The sequence below is a fragment of the Gopherus evgoodei genome, chromosome 18 (assembly GCF_007399415.2).
Source record: "Gopherus evgoodei ecotype Sinaloan lineage chromosome 18, rGopEvg1_v1.p, whole genome shotgun sequence".
NCBI lineage: Eukaryota > Metazoa > Chordata > Testudines > Testudinidae > Gopherus > Gopherus evgoodei.
Window position 1 is genome coordinate 21,606,349 of NC_044339.1, and position 19,974 is coordinate 21,626,322.

The 19,974-nt window shown below is 42.7% G+C and overlaps 1 protein-coding gene across 2 annotated transcripts in view; it reads right to left on the minus strand.

Annotated features, from left to right (window-relative positions):
• Positions 1 to 19,180, minus strand: part of DNAJC11 (DnaJ heat shock protein family (Hsp40) member C11) — a 77,349-nt gene extending 58,169 nt beyond the window's left edge. The window contains exons 1-2 of one of the 2 annotated variants that reach the window (XM_030537323.1): positions 19,074 to 19,180; positions 4,067 to 4,196 (exon numbers count right to left, since the gene is read on the minus strand). In XM_030537323.1, the coding sequence (XP_030393183.1) occupies positions 4,067 to 4,196; positions 19,074 to 19,145 (202 nt within the window). In that variant the 5' untranslated portion in view covers positions 19,146 to 19,180. Of the gene's footprint in view, positions 1 to 4,066; positions 4,197 to 17,787; positions 17,875 to 19,073 lie in introns of those variants that run through there. The other variant, XM_030537324.1, reaches the window with a different exon arrangement.
• Positions 19,181 to 19,974: the final 794 nt, after the last annotated feature.

The following is a 19,974-nucleotide window of genomic DNA, read 5'->3' on the forward strand; positions in this document are numbered from 1 at the left end:
AAGGTCCACAAAGTATTTAGCCGGCACACTTTGAAGGGACTATTCCAATTAAGTTGCCCAATAATGAACACTTAACTCAATGGAAGATGCCTATCTACTCTTAATGGAATTTCCTGCCATGACTAAGTGAGTCATGCACGGACATGTTACTCACTCACGTGACTCCAAACTCCATCTTTTACCTGTAATTTTCCACTAGCTGTGCTGAGGGCTTTGTTTGAAACAATGGATTTCCCTCCACATGGCAGAAGCTATAAAAGGTGCTGGAAACTCCTCCAGTTTGCCTCTTTTCTATTCCAACCTCTGGACTATGGACTTATACTAATGGGATCATTTTCACCAAAGGACTGAGAACCTTTCAATGGATTTGGAAGCAACCAGAGACTTGACTTAAGTCAGCAGTTTATTCCATCACTGCTACAAACCTGAACCAAGAACTTTACAATTATTGTATGTATTTGATTCCTTTAACCAATTTTAACTCTCACTTTTCTTTCTTTTTATGAATAAACCTTTATATTTTAGATACTAAAGGATTGGAAACAGCGTGACTTTTGGGTAAAATCTGAGTTATATATTGACCTGGGTACGTGGCTGGTCCTTTGGGATCAGAAGAACCTTCTGGTTTGATGAAATTGGTTTTAAATAACTGCTCATCATTAAGTTTAGTGGTTTTGGGGGTGATACAAGAACTGGAATACCTAAGGACACTGCTTTTCTGACTTCTTGTTAGCTAGTATGGTCAGACAGAAGTTTACTTTTGCTGCTGGTTTGATATATTTCATGGGAGAACAACTTCCAGTCTTGGCGTGCGTCTGCCTCATTTCTCAGCAGTTTGTCTTGAATTTGGTATTCTCAGTTGTGACCCACGGAGGCATGGTTACAGATAGCATTTTTCATAATTCCCCCTGAAAGACTAACACATGTTGTTGCTCGTGGGTTTTAATTTTTGTAATCCCCAACCTTGTCTGTAAAGCCATTTGAAGCTGAATAAGCAACAGTTTATGTTTAAAGTTGCAACACATAACAAACAAAGCCAGGAAATTCAAAGAGAAAAAACTGAGCTATTTACAGCAGAATGTCAGCGCGCTCTGAATTTCCAGAACAAGATTTAAAATGCAACTTTTTTTTTTCCATTCCCCATCATCAGCCACTCAGGGTCTTCAGTGCTTTTTTTAAGTGAGAGTTTCCATATATTCTCATGCCTGATTAAAAAGTAAAAGATGATGTAAATGATTCCACTCACATTCAAGTCTAATAGGGAGAAAGAAACGCTGACCATTCAGAAAACAGAGGAACCAAAATTTCTTCAGCTAATTCTCTGGGATTTAATAAGGAATCATTTATTTGCCATTTTGCTTTAACTTCCCTCTAGGCTAAATCACTGAGCGTCAAGTTTGCTGCTGCAGCAGCTTTACCACAGAACAATCCTACTGGCTCCTAATTCACTTACATTTCAGTTACTTCTCCCCAAATCTCCAAAATGTTGTAAGCTAACTCTATTAATAATTCAGACAACTACAAGACTGTATGAGCCAAGTCCAGATAACAGAATACAATCTGAGGGAAATAGTTTCAATCAAATCTTTTGCAGAAATGGATTCAGTGTATCTGCCCCTCACTGCAGATCTGAATCTGGTAAGACTAAATTGTCTCAGCTACGCAGATTCATCACCCAGAACATTCTGTTTCACTGGCCACTAAAATCTCATTTTTAGGAAAAACAGTGAATCGCGATACAAAATTAGCTTTTATTTGTGATATGAACAGTCTTTATTTAAGAGAATAACAGTCTTTCCTTTCACTGCTCTTTAACTGTGATATTTTCCCTGTGACTGGTAGGAGAACTCAGGCCCCTCTATACTGGGTCCCAGCCTAGTGACCTTATGACAAGCAGTCGAGATCTGCACAGTCCTACCCTTACTGCCCTATCTGTGTGCTATTCCTACCTGGCCATGTATCATCCTAACAGTGACTGCAGCCTCTCTCTCTGCAGCCCCTTCTACTTTCAGCTACTGGGCTTTGTACTATGTTCCCATCCAGTTGAGCTGCTTCTTTAATTACTCCTTGTAATTAGGCCCTAGCTCATCCTCTAGGTGTGGCATAGGCAGTAAATTGGCGCACCTAGCCACCTTTATCCCTTCAGGCCTTGTGTGGGGTAGGCACCCCAGCACACTCAGTTACACCACTGACAGCATGGAATACCAACAGTATTTACCTAACAGAGTTAACTTCATTCTTTGTACAGTGCTTGGAGATCTTGGGGGTGGGGTGGGGGGTGTTAAGTGCAAAGTACTCTTGCTATGTCGTCCTTAATTAGGCCTTCGAACGTGTGGAAATTCTCACTAAAAAAAAAAAGGGGGGGGGGGATTGAAGACCTCAAGGGTACATCTACACTGCAGTTGGGACTGTGCTTCCCAGTGCAGGTAGACAAAGGCATCCTACTGCTTGAGCTAGTGCTGTAAACATAGCAGTGGCAGCACAGGTGGTGACTTGAGCTAGTCACCTGACACCCTGGGAACATACTCCGGTGGCTAGCCCAAGCTGCTGCTCATGCTACCATGGCCACACTACTATGTTTAGCATGTGAGCATGAGTAGACCTAGCGCGTGTTTCTCTACCCATGCTGGGAATGCACAGAAACGGAAAGGAAACTCAGGACCCTTCAGGCCTGTGATGGGATGTTAGATGGGGTGGGATGTGAGTTACTACAGAGAATTCTTTCCTGGGTATCTGGCTAGTGAGTTTTGCCCACATGCTCGGGGTTCAGCTGATCACCATATTTGGGATCCGGAAGGAATTTCCCTCCAGGACAGATGACAGAGGCTCTGGGGGGTTTTCGCTTTCCTCTGCAGTGTGGGGCACGGGTCACTTGCAAGAGGATTCTCTGCACCCTGAAGTCTTTAAACTATGATTTGAGGACTTCAATGGCTCAGACATAAGTTAGGGGTTTGTTACGGGAGTGGGTGGGTGAGATTCTGCAGCCTGCATTGTGCAGGTCAGACTAGAAGATCATATTGGTCCCTTCTGACCTTAAAGTCTATGACTCTATGACAAAGAAACAAGCTAAATTTGCCTTTCAATTTGAAGTTTTCGAACATTGGTCTCTGTTCAAGGTGAATTTTTTGAAAAGTTTAAATAAAACTAGAGATTGAAAAATTTAGACCTACTACATTATAAATATATAAAAACAAACAAACATTCTTGCAACTTATTTATTTAGTTAGTTAGTTTAAAAACAGCTCTGATGGCCAGGGGCTGAAAGTTGACATTTGACCTGGAAACAGCACTTTTCTGATTAAAAGTGCCTCTTCTAGAGAGAAAATTTATTTTGTTTTGACCAAGTTAGGACATGTGCAAACACACATATGCACAGCACATTTTGCATGGAATTTTCTCAATAAATTCATACAGGACAGAGCTAAGAAAGGGTCACACTAAGCATCCTGCACAGCTAACTTAACTGCACAGTGAAAAATTTAGTGGAGCTGCACAGTGAATGAGGCAAGGACTCCACATCTTATTGTAAGGCTCCTTACCTCATTCGCTGAACACACTGCAAAGTTATTATTCTGTGGTGTGATAATCTGCAGTATGATGTACAAACACCATTTACTGCATACTTTTCATACAAGTGACTTTCATACAAACTTTTCACAAAGATTTTTCATACAATTCACTTTTAGGAGGTCTGGCCAACGTGAGGTAATGCATAGAATAAGGTGGTGATAAAAATGTGTGTTTTAGCCATAGCTGACCATCTAGACAGCTAAACACCCATTAAAAATAAATTGTAATAAGAGATTATAAAAAATAAGATCTTAACTGGATCCCAATTCAAAATGCAACTCTTCTAATGCGCTCATTTTCCATTCACTGGGTACACACTAGTTTAAAGAATAAAGCATTGATTTTCCAAAGCACCAAGTGAAAAGTGCAAAATTAACCATCATCTTTAAAAAGCACAGAGAAATCTCTCTTTTTCTCCAGACTACACAATTCAAACATCAGAAAATCCAGCATCTACTATGAAAACATTTTTTGCAAATCTAAGCGTTCCACTGACCTTCATAAGCCTGGTGAACAAGGTTAAACAGTTGCTCAGCTTGTGTTTTGAGCTCTGGGTCTCTGTGCTTGTCTGGATGGTACAACATACATAGTCGGCGATAGGCAGCTTTCAGCTCTTCCTGAGAGGCCTGTGAAAAGGAACAAAATTCATTTGGAGCATAGACAATGTTGTTTAAGCATCATCATCAAAATCAACCCTGAAACGGGAACCCATCAGACATATTCCAGCACATTTAGTTATACTAAGTACAGAGTAAAATGAAGTTATGCTTTATTATTTAAATACAGCTTTTCACATGGGTTAATAAAATATTAGCACCAATTTTTATGTGACATGTTTTTCAAGCTGTCACAACAGTACTCACTTGCATACCTGGGGGTAGAAGCATGACCCAGTAACGAAATACAGTACCTTTGTGTACATATGTTATTTTAATTAGACCAAACCAGTATGTTCCCATTTCAGTTTTGTGTGGCATGGGATAACTAAAGCCAACTCTGAAAAAAGATTATAAAATCTCAGGATTTCACACCGGACCCCTCCTGTATTTTAATTCCAAAACATCAAACACAAATCAACTTAGAAAAAAAACAACAAAAAACTGTGGATATTCCACATTCCGCAACAAAAGGTCGGAGAGTTAAGCATAGAATTCCACAAACACATCTCTCTGCTACATACTGTGACAGTAGCTTTCCCATGTAGCAAGAACAGTATGCTCTCTAGCTCAAAGGCACATAATCCTCTCTAGACAGACAGACTACCCCGGTAGCAATTTGAAGAACAAATAAAATGAGAATATTTCATTAAATCCATGACGAAAAATTTGCTTCTTTACTGCATCCAAGCTGGATTGTTTAGATAAAAGCCTGGCTCCACTCCAATGACATTTGGTGGAGACAGATTTTGGATGGCTCTTTAGGAATCAATGGAGTAACAAAACATTCCTGCCTCTTTGTCATTCTGCAATGTCTACACTTACAGTTTTGCAGCGCTGGTAGTTACAGCTGTGTTCGTACAGCTGTGTAGGGCCAGCGCTGCAGTGTGGCCACACTGACAGCTACCAGCGCTGCAGTGTGGCCACATTTGCAGCATTTGCAGCGCTGTTGGGAGTGGTGCATTGTGGGCAGCTATCCCAGCATTCAAGTGGCTGCAACGTGCTTTTCAAAAGAGGGGGGTGGGGTGGAATGTGACAGGGAGCGTGGAGGAGACAGACAGAATGGATTTTTGGAGTTGACACTGTTCTCAGCTCCCTGCCTTGCAAGTTCTAAGGACTGGAAGACACACAGTGCCTACCTTCAATCATTTTAAAAGTTCTAACTCCCTTCCCCCACTCCTCTCTCATTCACTAAATGCAAATTATGTACTTCTAAATACCCGTCAGACCAGATAAGCAACCCCTCCCCGTCTGCCGTGTGAGAGTGCTGTTTCTCTCTTCAAGCAAACAGCTGTGAACATTCCAAAGTAATTCCCTTGCCTGCCTCTGCTTGCTCAGCAAACAGGAGCTGTGTTTGTTTTTTAAATAAGCAGTTTGGCTGAACTCTGAGCTCTCCCTTTCTTCCGGTTTGTTGTGGACAGGAATTCTGGGATACCTCCTTATACCCCGGAGGTCAATAAAAGCGCTGGTGGGCGTCCACACTTGCTGACCAGCGCTGGAATCCCTACACCCGAGGCTCGACCGGGTGTACAGCCAGCACTGCAACCAGGGAGTTGCAGCGCTGGCCGTGCTTTGCAAGTGTGGCCACATCCTAAGTTGCAGCGCTGTAACCCCCTCACCAGCGCTGCAACTCTCTAGTGTAGCCATGGCCCAAGAAATCTCCTCACAGCAATCTTGCTGGAGAGTCCGTGAACCCTACAGAGTAACTGTAGCTATTCTCTGTGTTTCTCTTTCCTGCAGTAATCCTTACACTTTAACATTTCTCTGGACTTTTCAGGTTATTCATAGCTGGCATTAATTTAGCAACAACACACTTAAAAAATTAGCAACTGAGAGACAGAGGCTGGCATATACAACTCAGGAAATTTCAGACAGTTCCAAAATTCTGACAACAGGAGTGAATTACTGGGTTATTCATACTGTGTAGCATGAGACAGGAGGTCTGCTTTCTGGGAAGAGGGATGGCTTCAGAGTGCAATTGCTGTAATAGCATCACAGGCATTAGTTGGGTTCCCTTTTAGTAACTATGGTCACCTTTCTACTAGCACAAAGGACCAAAGAGGTCAGATGCTGAAGGGATACAAAAAGTATCATGTGAATAAAGGGTCACAAAGAAAAATAATTCATTTTTATAGTACGCTTTAAAGGCATTTATTTAACTAGATTCCACTAACATTTAATGCCTTTCAATGACTGAGGTTTGCATAGCTGTTTACCTCAAAGGTGTCACAGCACTTTGTGCTTCAACTTAATCCCCTTTCTCAAGTCAGAAGTGATCAAGAGAAAATGAAAAGTCAGGCTCTACCTGACAACTGTGCTCATAATATGTAAAATGGGACTGACTCCATTTTTGTGAGCAGTTAGAACTACTTATTTATTCTGCAGGTTCTTCCATTTCAGATGAATATTTCCAAGTCAGACAGCAGTAGGGTGATCTTCTAGACTTGCCTGCCTCAAGAAAGCAAATGTACCAAAAGAGCAGCGATTTTTCCTTCTGCTATTTCCTTGAGCTCTCTTGATTATTAAAATGAAATTAGATGAGAAAGGAGTGGAATATCCAGTTCCACTGTGACCTTTTTAAATCAAATTAATGATAAATGGCTGAATGTGCTATTGATTAACAGAAATGAGCAGTTTTATGTTTCATAAATATCACGATCAATAAAATGTTATATTGGGCCTTTCATCATAAGTGAATAGCTAAGGTCATTGATTCAATATTTCATGAATGATAACTTCTTTGAAGCTACTACAGAATACTGACAACATTTCAAATGATAATGAGATACATAAGTCACTAATAACGATGTTTTAAGTTACATTCTTATTAATAAAACTGAGCAAAATTAAGGAGCATTATCCCCCTATTTAGGGATTAAACAGATTCATGTAGTGTCTAAACCATCCAGTTACACTTTCATAGGGTCTAAATCTATTATAGATTAAATGTTTATATACTAGAAAATTGCTAGTGAATGGATTTAGTCTTCTCATCAGGACTGTGAAGTTCAGTGGCCATCTATCATTTTCAGATTAGGTGCTACACCATACTAAACTGAGTTTCCCTTATAGAAATGCAAATTCATTTCACACCAACACCAAGCTGACTATATGCAAGATGTGTGCACTCTGATTTTCAAAAAGGATTAATTAAAAATATTCTCTCTTTCAATATGCATTCCTTTGGATAACACTATAGTCCAGTTTCATCTGCAAGCTGCATTCTAACAAAGGATTATTGAAATTAGTGTGTGTGTATTGAGGAGCTTCTAATGTAGCTAAATCAAGCCCTTAAGGCTTTGGTGGCCCCAAATATTTATGTAGCTCACTGCTTCATATTCTTAACCCTTTAGTCCTGATGTGCTCATACAAAATGACATGTCAGGAACTGATCAGAGCTCTACGAAAAAAGGCACTGCAAATAATCACTGATGGGAACACAGCCTGCAAAGCATGCACTACCCCTTGCAGTAAGATTCAATCTTTTTTGTACCAGTTGTCCCAAGCATTGTAACTATATCTAGCACACATCCAGCTGAACCAGAACAACATACAACAGTTTCTCAATTCAGTTACAGGAAGCTTTGCAGCTACACCAATTTGGGTCAGACAACACGGACTCAAGTGCCAGATGATACACAGCTCTACTCTGTCTTTCACCACATACAACCACACTACTACCACCAAGATGGCCCAGTGGTTGGACAAGACCAGCACATGGACAAAAAACAGCTGGCTGATAATAAACCTGAGCAAAGCAAGTGACGATGGTGGACAGAGGAAAGCCCTTTGAAGAGTTTGCAACCTTTGGTTGAAGGTGCATATCCACAATTGGTCGATTTGGTCCACAGTCTAGGCAAACTCTTGGATTCCTCACGGACACTACATTTTCTCACAGAAAGCATTACTCACAGATGCTGCTATCATTTCTGGTTGGCTAGGAGACTCCATTCCATTCTAGCAGGTGACCTTTGTTACTTCCCGGCAGGACTACAGAAATGTGATATATCGGGGCAGGAAGTATTCAGCACTTAGGAAACTTTAATTAGTACAAAATGCTGCAGTGCATCTCATCAACAACAGAAGCTACTATGAGCCCACCAAACCTGTCCTCTGCTCCCTACACTGGCGTCCCATAGAAATTCAAGCATCTCAGATTGAAGGTTTTGTTCCTTATCTCCAAGGTACCCCACAGCCTGGGCCAGTGCTACTTAAGGCTGTGGGGTGAAAAATATGGTCAACAACTATGCTCCTTTGACACAATAAGTAAAAGCTCATTTGTGCAGGACACAGCACTTCCGCAGGCGCCTGTCTGAGACTGTCGAATTAACTTCCCCAGGAGCTAAGGACCATCACAAAATCACCATCTTATATCTTTCTCTGACGCACTCGATACTGGCCCTTCTCAGAAACATGTACTGGACTTTCTCGGCCTATTGGCTCATCTGTTTCTCTCTGTGTCCTTATATTTCACTGATCACCAAAATATTTGGGTGCCTCACGAATTGATTAAAGTGAACACAAGATGATTCCTCCCTTTTTCTCCCCTTCCATGAATCAGTTGACATTTTCCTTTATTTTTAAATTGTAGATTTGATGGGGCTATTGAGGGAAGCCTTGGTTGAAACCATTGTGTTCACATTTTTCTCTGAAGTTGGTATAGAGCACTTCATCTTGAAAAACATCTTTGCCTGTATATCCCTAATGACAGCTGCACAGCTCTGGGAATAATATCCTTCATGAATCACCGCAGAACATGTTAACAAGCACAAAGCTTGTTTTTGTAGGTCCTGTGAAAAATATAGCAATGTCCTGCCATATACTGGACAAACCATATTGAATTAAGTTGAACTTTATTGAAATAAATTTACATATCTTAGGAGCTGACCTTAAAAAGGACTCTCTTAAACAACAGCTAAAACAAGAATGAACTGCTAGTTAAATAGGTTTCCCAGAATGCAAATGCATCTTCTCTGGTTATGCAAAAATTCAGCCTTTGAAGCTTTGCAAGTTGGGAACCTTTTATCTGCTGATCACCTATCACAGGGGTTGGCCACCTTTCAGAAGTGGTGTGCTGAATCTTCATTTTTTCACTCTGATTTAAGATTCCGCGTGCCGATAATACATTTTAATGTTTTTAGAAGGTCTCTTTCTATAAGTCTATAATATATAACTAAACTATTGTTGTATGTAAATTAAGTAAGGTTTTTAAAATGCTTAAGAAGCTTCATTTAAAATTAAATTAAAATGCAGAGCCCCTCGGACCGGTGACCAGGACCCGGGCAGTGTGAGTGCCACTGAAAATCAGCTTGCGCACCGCCTTCGGCACGTGTGCCATAGGTTGCCTACCCGACCTATCACATGAGGACAAATCAAAGACCCAAAACCCATATAAAGAAGTAAAGCACAGATTTCCTGGTTGAACTTATGCTGAGCAAAAGATGTAATGATCTGGTAACCAGAGGAAAACCCCTGGGTGGGGTTTAAAGGACTATTCACCAGCCAGAGCTCTTGTTTGAGTAAGGGGTCAACCTCTGGTAAGCTTATTAGCATGCATATAGGTTCTTTTATTGTTTTAATGTTTCCTCACTAAAGCTTTTACTTTCAGAATAAATGTGGTCGCTTAGAAAGAGTGGTAGTAACTTAACTACAGGGGAGTTGAATCTTACATGGGGGTTAGATTCTGAAATCAGCACGTAAGGCAAAAATCACGCATAGTCAAACACTCATTGAGTGGAATGGCAGGCAGAATCGCCCGCACTACAGGTACAGTATTTAAATTGTTATTTTTCTCTTTTTTGTTTTGTTTTGCCAAGCGTGCATAGTTAAAATCGCGTAAGTTAAATGCACCTATGATGCAACTCCACTGTATAGGAATTACACTGTTTCCAGTATCCAGGAAGAAAAATAAAGCAGGGTTCCTTTGGCTGTCTGACTTTTCTGAGGAATTCACAGTGTAGGCAGAGATCTATGCAGCCTGGAAATACCCAGTCAGGAGGAAGGGAGATGCGTGTTTCCACTCTAGAGAGGCAACAACTGGAGAGCTGGAAGTTGTAAGAATGGGTCTCCTTGCCAGACCAAAGAGGGGGAACACAGGTGCAGTTGTCCTACAGGACCAATACCCACTGTTTCTTCCCATTTTTCAGTGATTTCCCCCACCAGATTCAAACAAATGTATGGTTGGCCAAATTATACACATTACAACTGAGCAAATTGCACAAGGAAAAATTAACCTTTCATCTTGTACATCAAGAAAATTAGGGTTCTTAGAGCCAAACTTATACTGTACAAAGCTCGCTTTTTATGGAGTGGTTTTTCCTGTTTGTTTTGTTTTTCCTTAAAAAGAAAATACTAAAATAGTAAGAGAGATGACAGATTACTTATTTCTGTAAGCATGCTGCCACTCTTCTACAGACTTGGAAACTGCTGCCAAACACAAAGAACAGACTATTTGCAATTTCATTATGCATGCACACCAGTACAAAAAATTGCTCTTAATATTCAGAAACTGCCATCCCCGCTAACTTCATTTTAACATCATCCTTTCTCACAGCCTCCCTCCAAAGCAAAAAATCAACAGGGAGACTTTTAAGGAGCTGCAACATTTCATTGTCTTTTTAAATGAAAATGTTCAGGTTATTTCTCCCTAAAGCACACTGAACAAATTATCCTACATCAAAAGAGCTCCCAAACAACACAGAATTTTATTGTGGTATGTGCTACAATAACTAGACACAATGTCATGAGTAACAAAAGGTGTGACAGTCTTAACTCAGAATGCTGTTTAGTTTTGATTGGTTTGTCTTACAGAGAAACTTTCAAGTAGTTTAGGACTCAAAATGAGTCCTCTCAAAGTCTGCCAAAAAAGCATAGCTACTAAGTAAATTAGATTTGAGAAAAAAGTATAAATAGAAAAAAGGTTACAAAAAAAAAATTGAGTAGGCATGTGTTATAAAACACCTAAACAAAATGAGCAGGGCATGGAAGGGAAAACCATTTTTAAAAACTTTCAATCAGGATGGGGAAAAACAATCTTATGTTGCATTTCATTTCCCCCTCCCTTTCTGGTCTGTTTATAGTTTATAAAATGCTGATCCTACAAATGCACATGTGAGCACCTTAAGTGTTCGTCTCATTAGAGCCTTACACTAATTTTCTCAGGTATGGACCTGTTTCAAATGCTTGTAAAGCAAATAATATACACCTCTACCCCAATATAACATGACCCAATATAACACGAATTCGGACATAATGCGATAAAGGAGTGCTCCGGGGGAATGGGGCTGCGCACTCCGGTGGATCAAAACAAGTTCGATATAATGCGGTTTCACCTATAATGTATTAAGATTTTTTGGCTCCCCGGGACAGCGTTTTACAGGGGTAAACGTGTATTTGTGGGCACTACATATTTTTTTTCCATTTTTAATAATCTATAGTGTTATCAGTAACTTTAGGAAAGAACAAGGAGTCCGGAGGCACCTTAAAGACTAACAGATTTATCTGGGCATAAGCTTTTGTGGGTAAAAAACCACTGATACTTTAGGAAAGAAGTTAGTTTGAAATATACAGCTATGTCGATATCTGTTTATCAAAACACTGACTTCTGCTTAATTAGAAACACAGGAGGGAAAAAGGCAAACCAATGCCTGCCAAACAGAAAGAGGAACATTGGTAAGGAACAAACTGTTATTTTCACCTTCTAGGAAAACAATCAAACTATGGAGAAGTGGACCTGGCACATACAGCCTGAGGAGCCATATAGAAAGCACGTCCAATTTCAGATTCTGAACTCCCAGGTCAGCAGAAGCTGGCAGTGCTGTGCATGATTTAAACAACTGCTATAAACAAACATTTCCAATAACCACAGTAAAAAATTCCTGCCTGGCATGTCATGTTTTTACAATGAAATTCTCCTTCCCATCAACTTATGTCTGAATACAGACTATGCAGTTTCCAGTAAACATTACACAGTGAGAGATAGGAAGCTTTCCACAGTGCTAATGAAGTGTCAGAAAGGAGGCACTTCTACTGATGCTTAATGCCTTAACAGCATTTGCTCCAACAGCAGATTTCAATGACAAAACATTACTAGGATTTGTGAAGAGATACTCTTCACTCAGCTGTATCACACAAAAGGTGGTAACTGAACTATTGCCATCAAGCATGAGTTTGTTCTTTTCTTCTAACTTTTCAGCAATCTTTCAACAAAAGAACTGCTGATTTCACACCAAGAGCTGTACACTAAGTTCTTAGTTTCAAAGCTAAATACAAATTTCTGTGATGTACAGCTTTTTTTAGAACTAATTTAAAATTTATTTTGGGTACTTTGTTGTTTGCCAATACAGCTAATCAATAGATCAACAGGCAGAGCAAACAAAATCTCTTTTCTATGCACATTACAGAGTGGCCACCTTTGCTACTAAATGAACCAATAAACTAAAACAAGAAAGTTTCATACGTGCAACTCTTGGTCCTTAAGAACTTAATTAATTATTCACTTCTTTAAAAAAATCTTTTCAAACTACTGTAAAACCAGAAACTATTAACAAAACTATGACTGTAATAAAAATGTGACAGGATTTCAGTGGTTAGAGTAGAAGAGCGTTGGGAGTCAGGACTACCAGGTCTTATTTCCAGCTCTGAAAGTGATTCGTTGTGTAACTTTTGGCAAGACAATTTATCTTTGGCCATGTCCAGACTAGGTATTAAAATCGATTTTAGATACGCAACTTCAGCTACGGGAATAACGTAGCTGAAGTCGAATTTCTAAAATCGAGGTACTCACCAGTCTGGACGGCGCGGCATCGATGTCCGCGGCTCTCCGTGTGGATTCTGGAACTCCGTTCGGGTTGATGGAGTTCCGGAATCGATGTAAGCGCGCTCGGGGATCGATACACCGCGTCCAGACTAGACGCGATATATCGATCCCCGAGCAATCGATTTTAACCCGCCGATGCCGCGGGTTAGTCTGGACGTGGGCTTTGTGTTTTTCAGTTCCCTCAGCTCTAACATGAGGAATCTCTCTACCTCATGAGCCCCATAAGTTAGTGTTACTAAAATTAAATTCCTTGAATTAAAGTTTCCATAGAAGTATCATTAATTCTCTTCTCTGGGTACTCCAAGATCCAAAACATCTTGAAGTGAAATTTAGCTATGACATTGATAGCAAGAAGAAGAAGCGAAGCGTACCTATAACACAGAACGTGCAAGATCAGCTACAGCTGTGCTTCTTCTCACTGATCCATTGTTTACAAATAAAGAAACCTAGTCTGTTGTTGGAACTATGCTGGAAGTAGCTAGTATTAGTTCTTACAAGCTATTAGAACTATTACCGAAACAGCGGCTTAGCTCAGGATACAATTGAGATTCAACATATTTGTAGTTTACATACAAATTGGATAATTAAATTAGATGAAGTGCATTCATGCAATTCCTATAAAAATGCATGTTGCAGAAAAAAACTTGACCTCTAATCAACAACATGCAGCTCATAACACATTGCATACTTTTGGGCAAGACTCAAAACATTTGTTTCTTTATTAGTTTTATTTGGTATTTAGTATGCAATACTACCTTTCAATGCTGTACACACATGCTGTCTTTAGTTTTAAGACACATTCTGTTACTCAGAGAGGTGCCTTGGGCACTTGGTGTCATAATATCTCTAAGACCATGACTTTCTTTTTACAATAAAGCACTTTCGGAGCCCTGTCTTGTGGGTACTGCACACAGTGTTACTAAGGTTTGCAGGTAGAGCTAAAATTAATAAAAACACCTTTACTAGATGTACACTGGCAAGCTGACCTGGTCTTCCATTGGGCCAAGCGTAGAAATAGATGCAACAGAATCTAGTTCAGTTTAGTTTTTCCATCAGAGGAAAATAAAATGCTTATTAACCCAGAGACCAGGTAGATTCTACCCTCCTCCCCACAAATCAGATATGGGATCCCTCTAGCCTAGTCTCGGACAGGGGCCAGAAACAGCAGCTTCAGGGTGCTCATGGCCCTACAGTAGGCAGCAAGAGAAGAGCCCAGTCCAGGGAGAGGGAGTCTGTGTCACTGAGAACAAGATGGGGTACTAGTTGGTGTCTGCTACAGACCACCAAATCACACTAGGAAACAGGATAATTGGCTCCTTATGCACCTATCTACAGTGTGTAGGGAGAGAAAAAAAAAAAGAGAGATCAATGAGGATTCCAATTCAAAAGACATCTGCTAGAGATTTCATGCTTCCAGTACAAAAACATCCTTGGAATTTCTAAATATTATAGATGACAAATTCCTAACTTAATGAGTGTTGCAGTCAACATGGGGTAATTCTATATTAGACCTTCTCCTAACAGATAAAGAGGAACTGACCACACAACTAAAAGGTAGTGGTAACTTAGGTACAAGTGATCATAACTTGACCATATTTATAATGTGCAAATACAATAAAGTCCAGATAAGTAATATATACACACACATACACATCACAACATATACATATCCTTGGTGCTTTAATAGGGCCAATTTCACAAAGCTGAAAACAATTATGAGCCAATTCAACTGAGAGGAAGAATTTAATCAGAAAAATGTGAATGATAATTGGGAATCATTTAAGAATTTGCTAGATGTCCAGAAAGCCACAATCCCACAACTGAGGAAGAAGCCTGTGCTGGTTAAAAAAACAACCTGGTTTAAAGGGGAACTGAAAGCAGCTGTAAAAAATTTAAAAACATATAACAAATGTAAGAAAGGGGAATTTGATAAGTAATAAGTATAAACCAGAAGTTAGAAAATATAGAAATTTGATAAGGGAAATCAAGGGACATAAATAGAAATATATGGCCAGCAGAGTTAAGGACAATAAGAAGGTGTTTTTAATATATATTAGGAACAGAAAGAATCTCACCAATGGTATCAGTCCATTACTAGACAGAAGTGATAGAATTATCAATAATAATGTACAAAAGGCAGAAGTGTTCAATAAATATTTCTGTTCTGTACTAAAAAAACAAATCATGCTGTCTCATCATATGGTGATAACACTCTTCCTATTCCATTACTCTAGAGCAGCAGTCTCCAACCTTTTTATGTCCAAGGTTACTTTTTGAATTTAAGGGCAACCCAGGATCTACCCTGCCTGTTCCCTGAGCCCCCCGCACCTTCCTCAAAGCCCCGCTCACTCCACCCCTTCCCTCCCCAGATCACTCACTGTCCCCCACCATGACTCACTTTCACCAGGCTGGGACACGGGATTGGGGTTCGGGAGGGGGTGAGGGCTCTGGGCTGGAGCCGAGGGATTAGCAGTGTGCGAGGGGGCTTTGGGCTGAGCCTGGGGCAGGAGTGCAGGAGGGTGTGAGGGGTACAAGCTCTGGGAGAGTGTTTGGGTGCAGGAGAGGGCTCAGGGCTGGGGCAGGGGGTTGGGGTGCAGGAGGGAGTATGGCAGGGATTGTCAACCCCTGACATGCGGCCTGTCAGGGAAATCCACTGGCAGGCCGGGACAGTTTGTTTACCTGCAGCGTCTGCAGGTTTGGCCGATCGCAGCTCCCAATGGCTGCGGTTCACCATTCCAGGCCACTGGGAGCTGTGGTAAGTGGCGGCCAGCACATCCCTCGGCTCACACGGCTTCCTGCAGCCCCCATTGGCCTGGAACGGCGAACTGCAGCAAGTGGGAGCTGCGACTGGCCGAACCTGCGGACGCTGCAGGTAAACAAACCAGCCCAGCCCACCAGTGGATTTCCCTGACGGGCCACTGGAGGGGTCAACACGTCCCTGTGGCCTCCAAGGGGAAGGGGGGTGGGCGGACAGGGCTCTGCGTGCTCTCTGCAGGCACCAACCCCAAAGCACCCATTGGTCACAGTTCCCCATTCCCAGCCAATGGAAACTGCAGGGGCAGTGCCTGCAGGCAGGAGCAGCATATGGAGACCCATGCCCCACCCCCAGGGCCACAGAGGTATGCTGGCCGCGTCGGGGAGCGGCATGGAGCTGTGGCAGGCAGGGACCCTGCCTTAGCAGCACCTGGAGATCACAATCAGCTGAAAGAGTCCCCAGAATAGAACAATCAATCGCAAAGAACAGGTTGGTGACCACTGCTCTAGAGAATGTTAACCACCAGCTACTAAGGTTAAACATTATTAAATCAGCAGGTCCAGACAACTTGCATCCAAGAATTTTACAAGACTTGGCAGAGGAGCTTGTTGGACCATTAATGTTTTTTTTTTCAATAAGTTCTGGAGCACTAAGGAAGTTACAGAAGACTGAACGAAAGCTAATGTTGTGCCAATTTTTAAAAATGGTAAAAGGGATGACCTGGTAATTAAAGGCCTGGCAGCCTGACACTGATTCCAGGCAAGACAGTGGAACAACAGATGCAGGACTTGATTAATAAAGAATTAAAGGAGGGTAATGTAATTAATACAAATCAACAATGGATTTATGGAAAATAGATACCTTTTTTTGATGAAATTACAAGTTTGATTGATAAAAGTAATAGTGTTGATGCAACAGAATTCTGTAAGCTGTTTGACTTGACTTGGTACTGCACATTTTAATTAAAAACTAGAACAGTATAAAATTAACTTGACACACATTAAATGGACTAAAAACTGGTAGATCTCAAAATAATTGTAAACAGAGAATCATCACTGAGCGAGTCTGTTTCCAGTGAAATCCCACAGGGATTGGTTCTTTACCCTATACTATCTAACTTCTTTTTCAATGACCTGGAAGACAATATAAAATCACCACTGATAAAGTTTGCAGATCACAAAAATTGGGGGAAGGATAAATAATGAAGAAGAAAGGTCATCGATTCAGAGTGATCTAGATCCCTTGATAAAGTGGGTGCAATAAGTGATAAGCCGGGCCCAAGGAAATATGCATTTTAATAGTTTAATGTAAATATGTACATCTGGGAACAAAGAATGTAGGTTTCAGAGTAGCAGCCGCGTTAGTCTGTATCCACAAAAAGAACAGGAGTACTTGTGGCACCTTAGAGACTAACAATTTTATTTGAGCATAAGCTTTCATGGGCAACAGCCCACTTCATCGGATGCATGCAGTGGAAAATACAGTAGGAAGATATATATCTATAGATATAGATATACACACACACACTATATATATATATATATATACACATACACACACACACGTATATACATACACATATATATACACACACAGAGAACACGAAACATTGGGTGTTACCATACACACTATAAAGGGGAGTGATCAGTTAAGGTGAGCTATTAGCAGGAGAGAAAAAGAACTGTTTGTAGTGGTAATGAAAATGGTCCATTTCCTGCAATGGACAAGAAGATGTGAGGAACTGGGAAGGGGGGAGGGAGATAAGTATGGGGAAATGGTTTTACTTTGTGTAATGGCCAATCCATGCGGGCCATACTTACAGAATGAGGGACTCTATCCTGGAAAGCAGTGACTCTGAAAAAGATTTGGGGTCATGGTGGACAATGAGCTGAATAAGAGCTCCCAGCGTGACTCTATGACCAAAAGAGCTAATGCAATCATGACTGCATAAACAGGAGACTCTAGAATAGGTGTAGAGGTTATTTTACCTCTGTATTGCGAACAGTTGCAGCCATAGCTAGACTATTGTGTCCAGTTCTGGAGCTCACAATTCAAGAAAGATGCTGATAAATTGGAGAAGGTTCAGAGAGTAGCCACTAGAATGATAAAGGATTAGAACACATACATATAGTGTTAGATTCAAAGAGCTCTATTTAACTGAGTGGTTCCCAACCAGGCATATGCAGAGGTTTGCTAGGGGTAGGTACATCAACTTATCTAGATATTCACGTTGTTTTACAACAGGATACATAAAAAAGCACTAGAGAACTCAGTACAAATTAAAATTTCAAACAGACAGTGACTTGTTTATATTGCTGCATATACTATACGCTGAAAAGTACAAGATTTATATTCCAATTGATTTTATTATGATAAAAACAAGAAAGTAAGCAAAGTTTCAGTAATAGTGTGCTGTGACACTTTTGTGCTTTTATGTCTGGCTTTATAAGCAAGTAGTTATTTTTAAGTGAAGTGAAACTGGGGTAGGGTGGCCAGATAACAAGCGTGAAATATCAGGATGGGGTGGGGGTAATAAGTCAATATAAAAAAAACCCCTAATATCAGGACTGTTGCTATAAAATCTGGACATCTGGTCACCCTAAACTGGGGGTACACAAGAAAACTCAGACTCCTGAAAGGGGTTCAGTAGTCTGGAAAGGTTGAGAACTATTCATTTAGCTTAATAAAGATAAAGTTAAGGGGTGATCTGATTAGTCTCTAAATCACTACATGGGGAACAAATATTTAATAACGAGCTTTTCAGTCTAGCAGAGAAAGGTACAAGGGGAGCAATGGCTGAAAACTGAAGCTAGACGAGTTCAAACTGGAAATAGCAGGGAGGGTAGTTAACCAGTGGAACAGCTGACCAAGGGTCGGCGGATTCTCCATCACTGACAATGCTGAACTCAACACGGGAGGTTTTACTAAGTTATCTGCTCTCGCCAGGCGCTCAGGCTGGCTGGTCCCTTCCCGCCTTGGAAACGACGTCTCTCTTGGGGAGGAAGAGAGCGGGGGGAGCCCGGGGCGCTCCCTCCAGGCCCCGGAGGTCACAGCCTGCACCGGACGGAGCGCAGGAAACGGGCGAACAGAGACCCCTGAGGGGAGCACAAACTCCGCCGCCCCCGCTGACGAGGCCCGCAAGAGACCCGCCCGGAGAGGTAGGGGCCGGGCGGGCACCGGGTCACAGTCCCCTCCGCAAGCCTCTCCTCAGCCCGGCGCCCCCCACCAGTGCCGCTACGCCCCGGCCCGGCGCGGCCCAGCCCGCCGCCCTCACCTCACGCCGCACGTTCAGCAGCGAGTAATAATCCTCGTTGTCCGGCACCTCCTCCCCCAAGGCCGCCGCCATCTTGCCGACCTCTCACCCCGCGCTGGGGCGGGACTAGGGTCAGAAGAGCGCCGGGCGGACGGCACAGGAGGTCGCGCCACCGCCACAGCGCCCCCGACGGAGCGGCGGGGCATCAGGAGGCAGCGCGCACGCGCACCGTTCAACGAGCGGGCGAGGAGAGCACGCCGAGGCACATGCGCAGCGAGGAGTGTTGTTACCGGCTCGCGGGAGAAATGACGTGGTAGCAGATGTCAAGAAGACGGTGCGCGTGTGAAATGAGCGAATGGGCTCACCTCTAGCGCGCATGCGCTCTGTTGCGTCAGCTCGCGAGTCGGGGGTTGGGCGGGAAGAGGCTGGGAAGGGGGCGGGGACAGCGCGCCCCGGGGGTGGGTCGGGTACCGGCTGTGCCGTACCTGCCCGGGGCGGGGCCCTGCTCCGTCCTCCGCCGAGCCGGGCTGAGGCGCGTCCGGGTGTGTCCGCACGGAACTGCTTCGGGTCGGGCTACGTGCCCGCCGCCCGCGCCTGGCCAAGGCCGCTGACTGAGAACGGGGCGCGGCTCCTTTGGGGCGCTGCCGACCCCGTCCCCTGAGGCGGCTCCTTTGGGGCGCTGCCGACCCCCGTCCCGTGAGGCGGCTCCTTTGGGGCGCTGCCGACCTCCGTCCCGTGGCGCGGCTCCTTTGGGGCGCTGCCGACCCCCGTCCCGTGGCGCGGCTCCTTTGGGGCCCTGCCGACCCCCGTCCCGTGAGGCGGCTCCTTTGGGGCGCTGCCGACCCCCGTCCCGTGAGGCGGCTCCTTTGGGGCGCTGCCGACCCCCGTCCCGTGAGGCGGCTCCTTTGGGGCGCTGCCGACC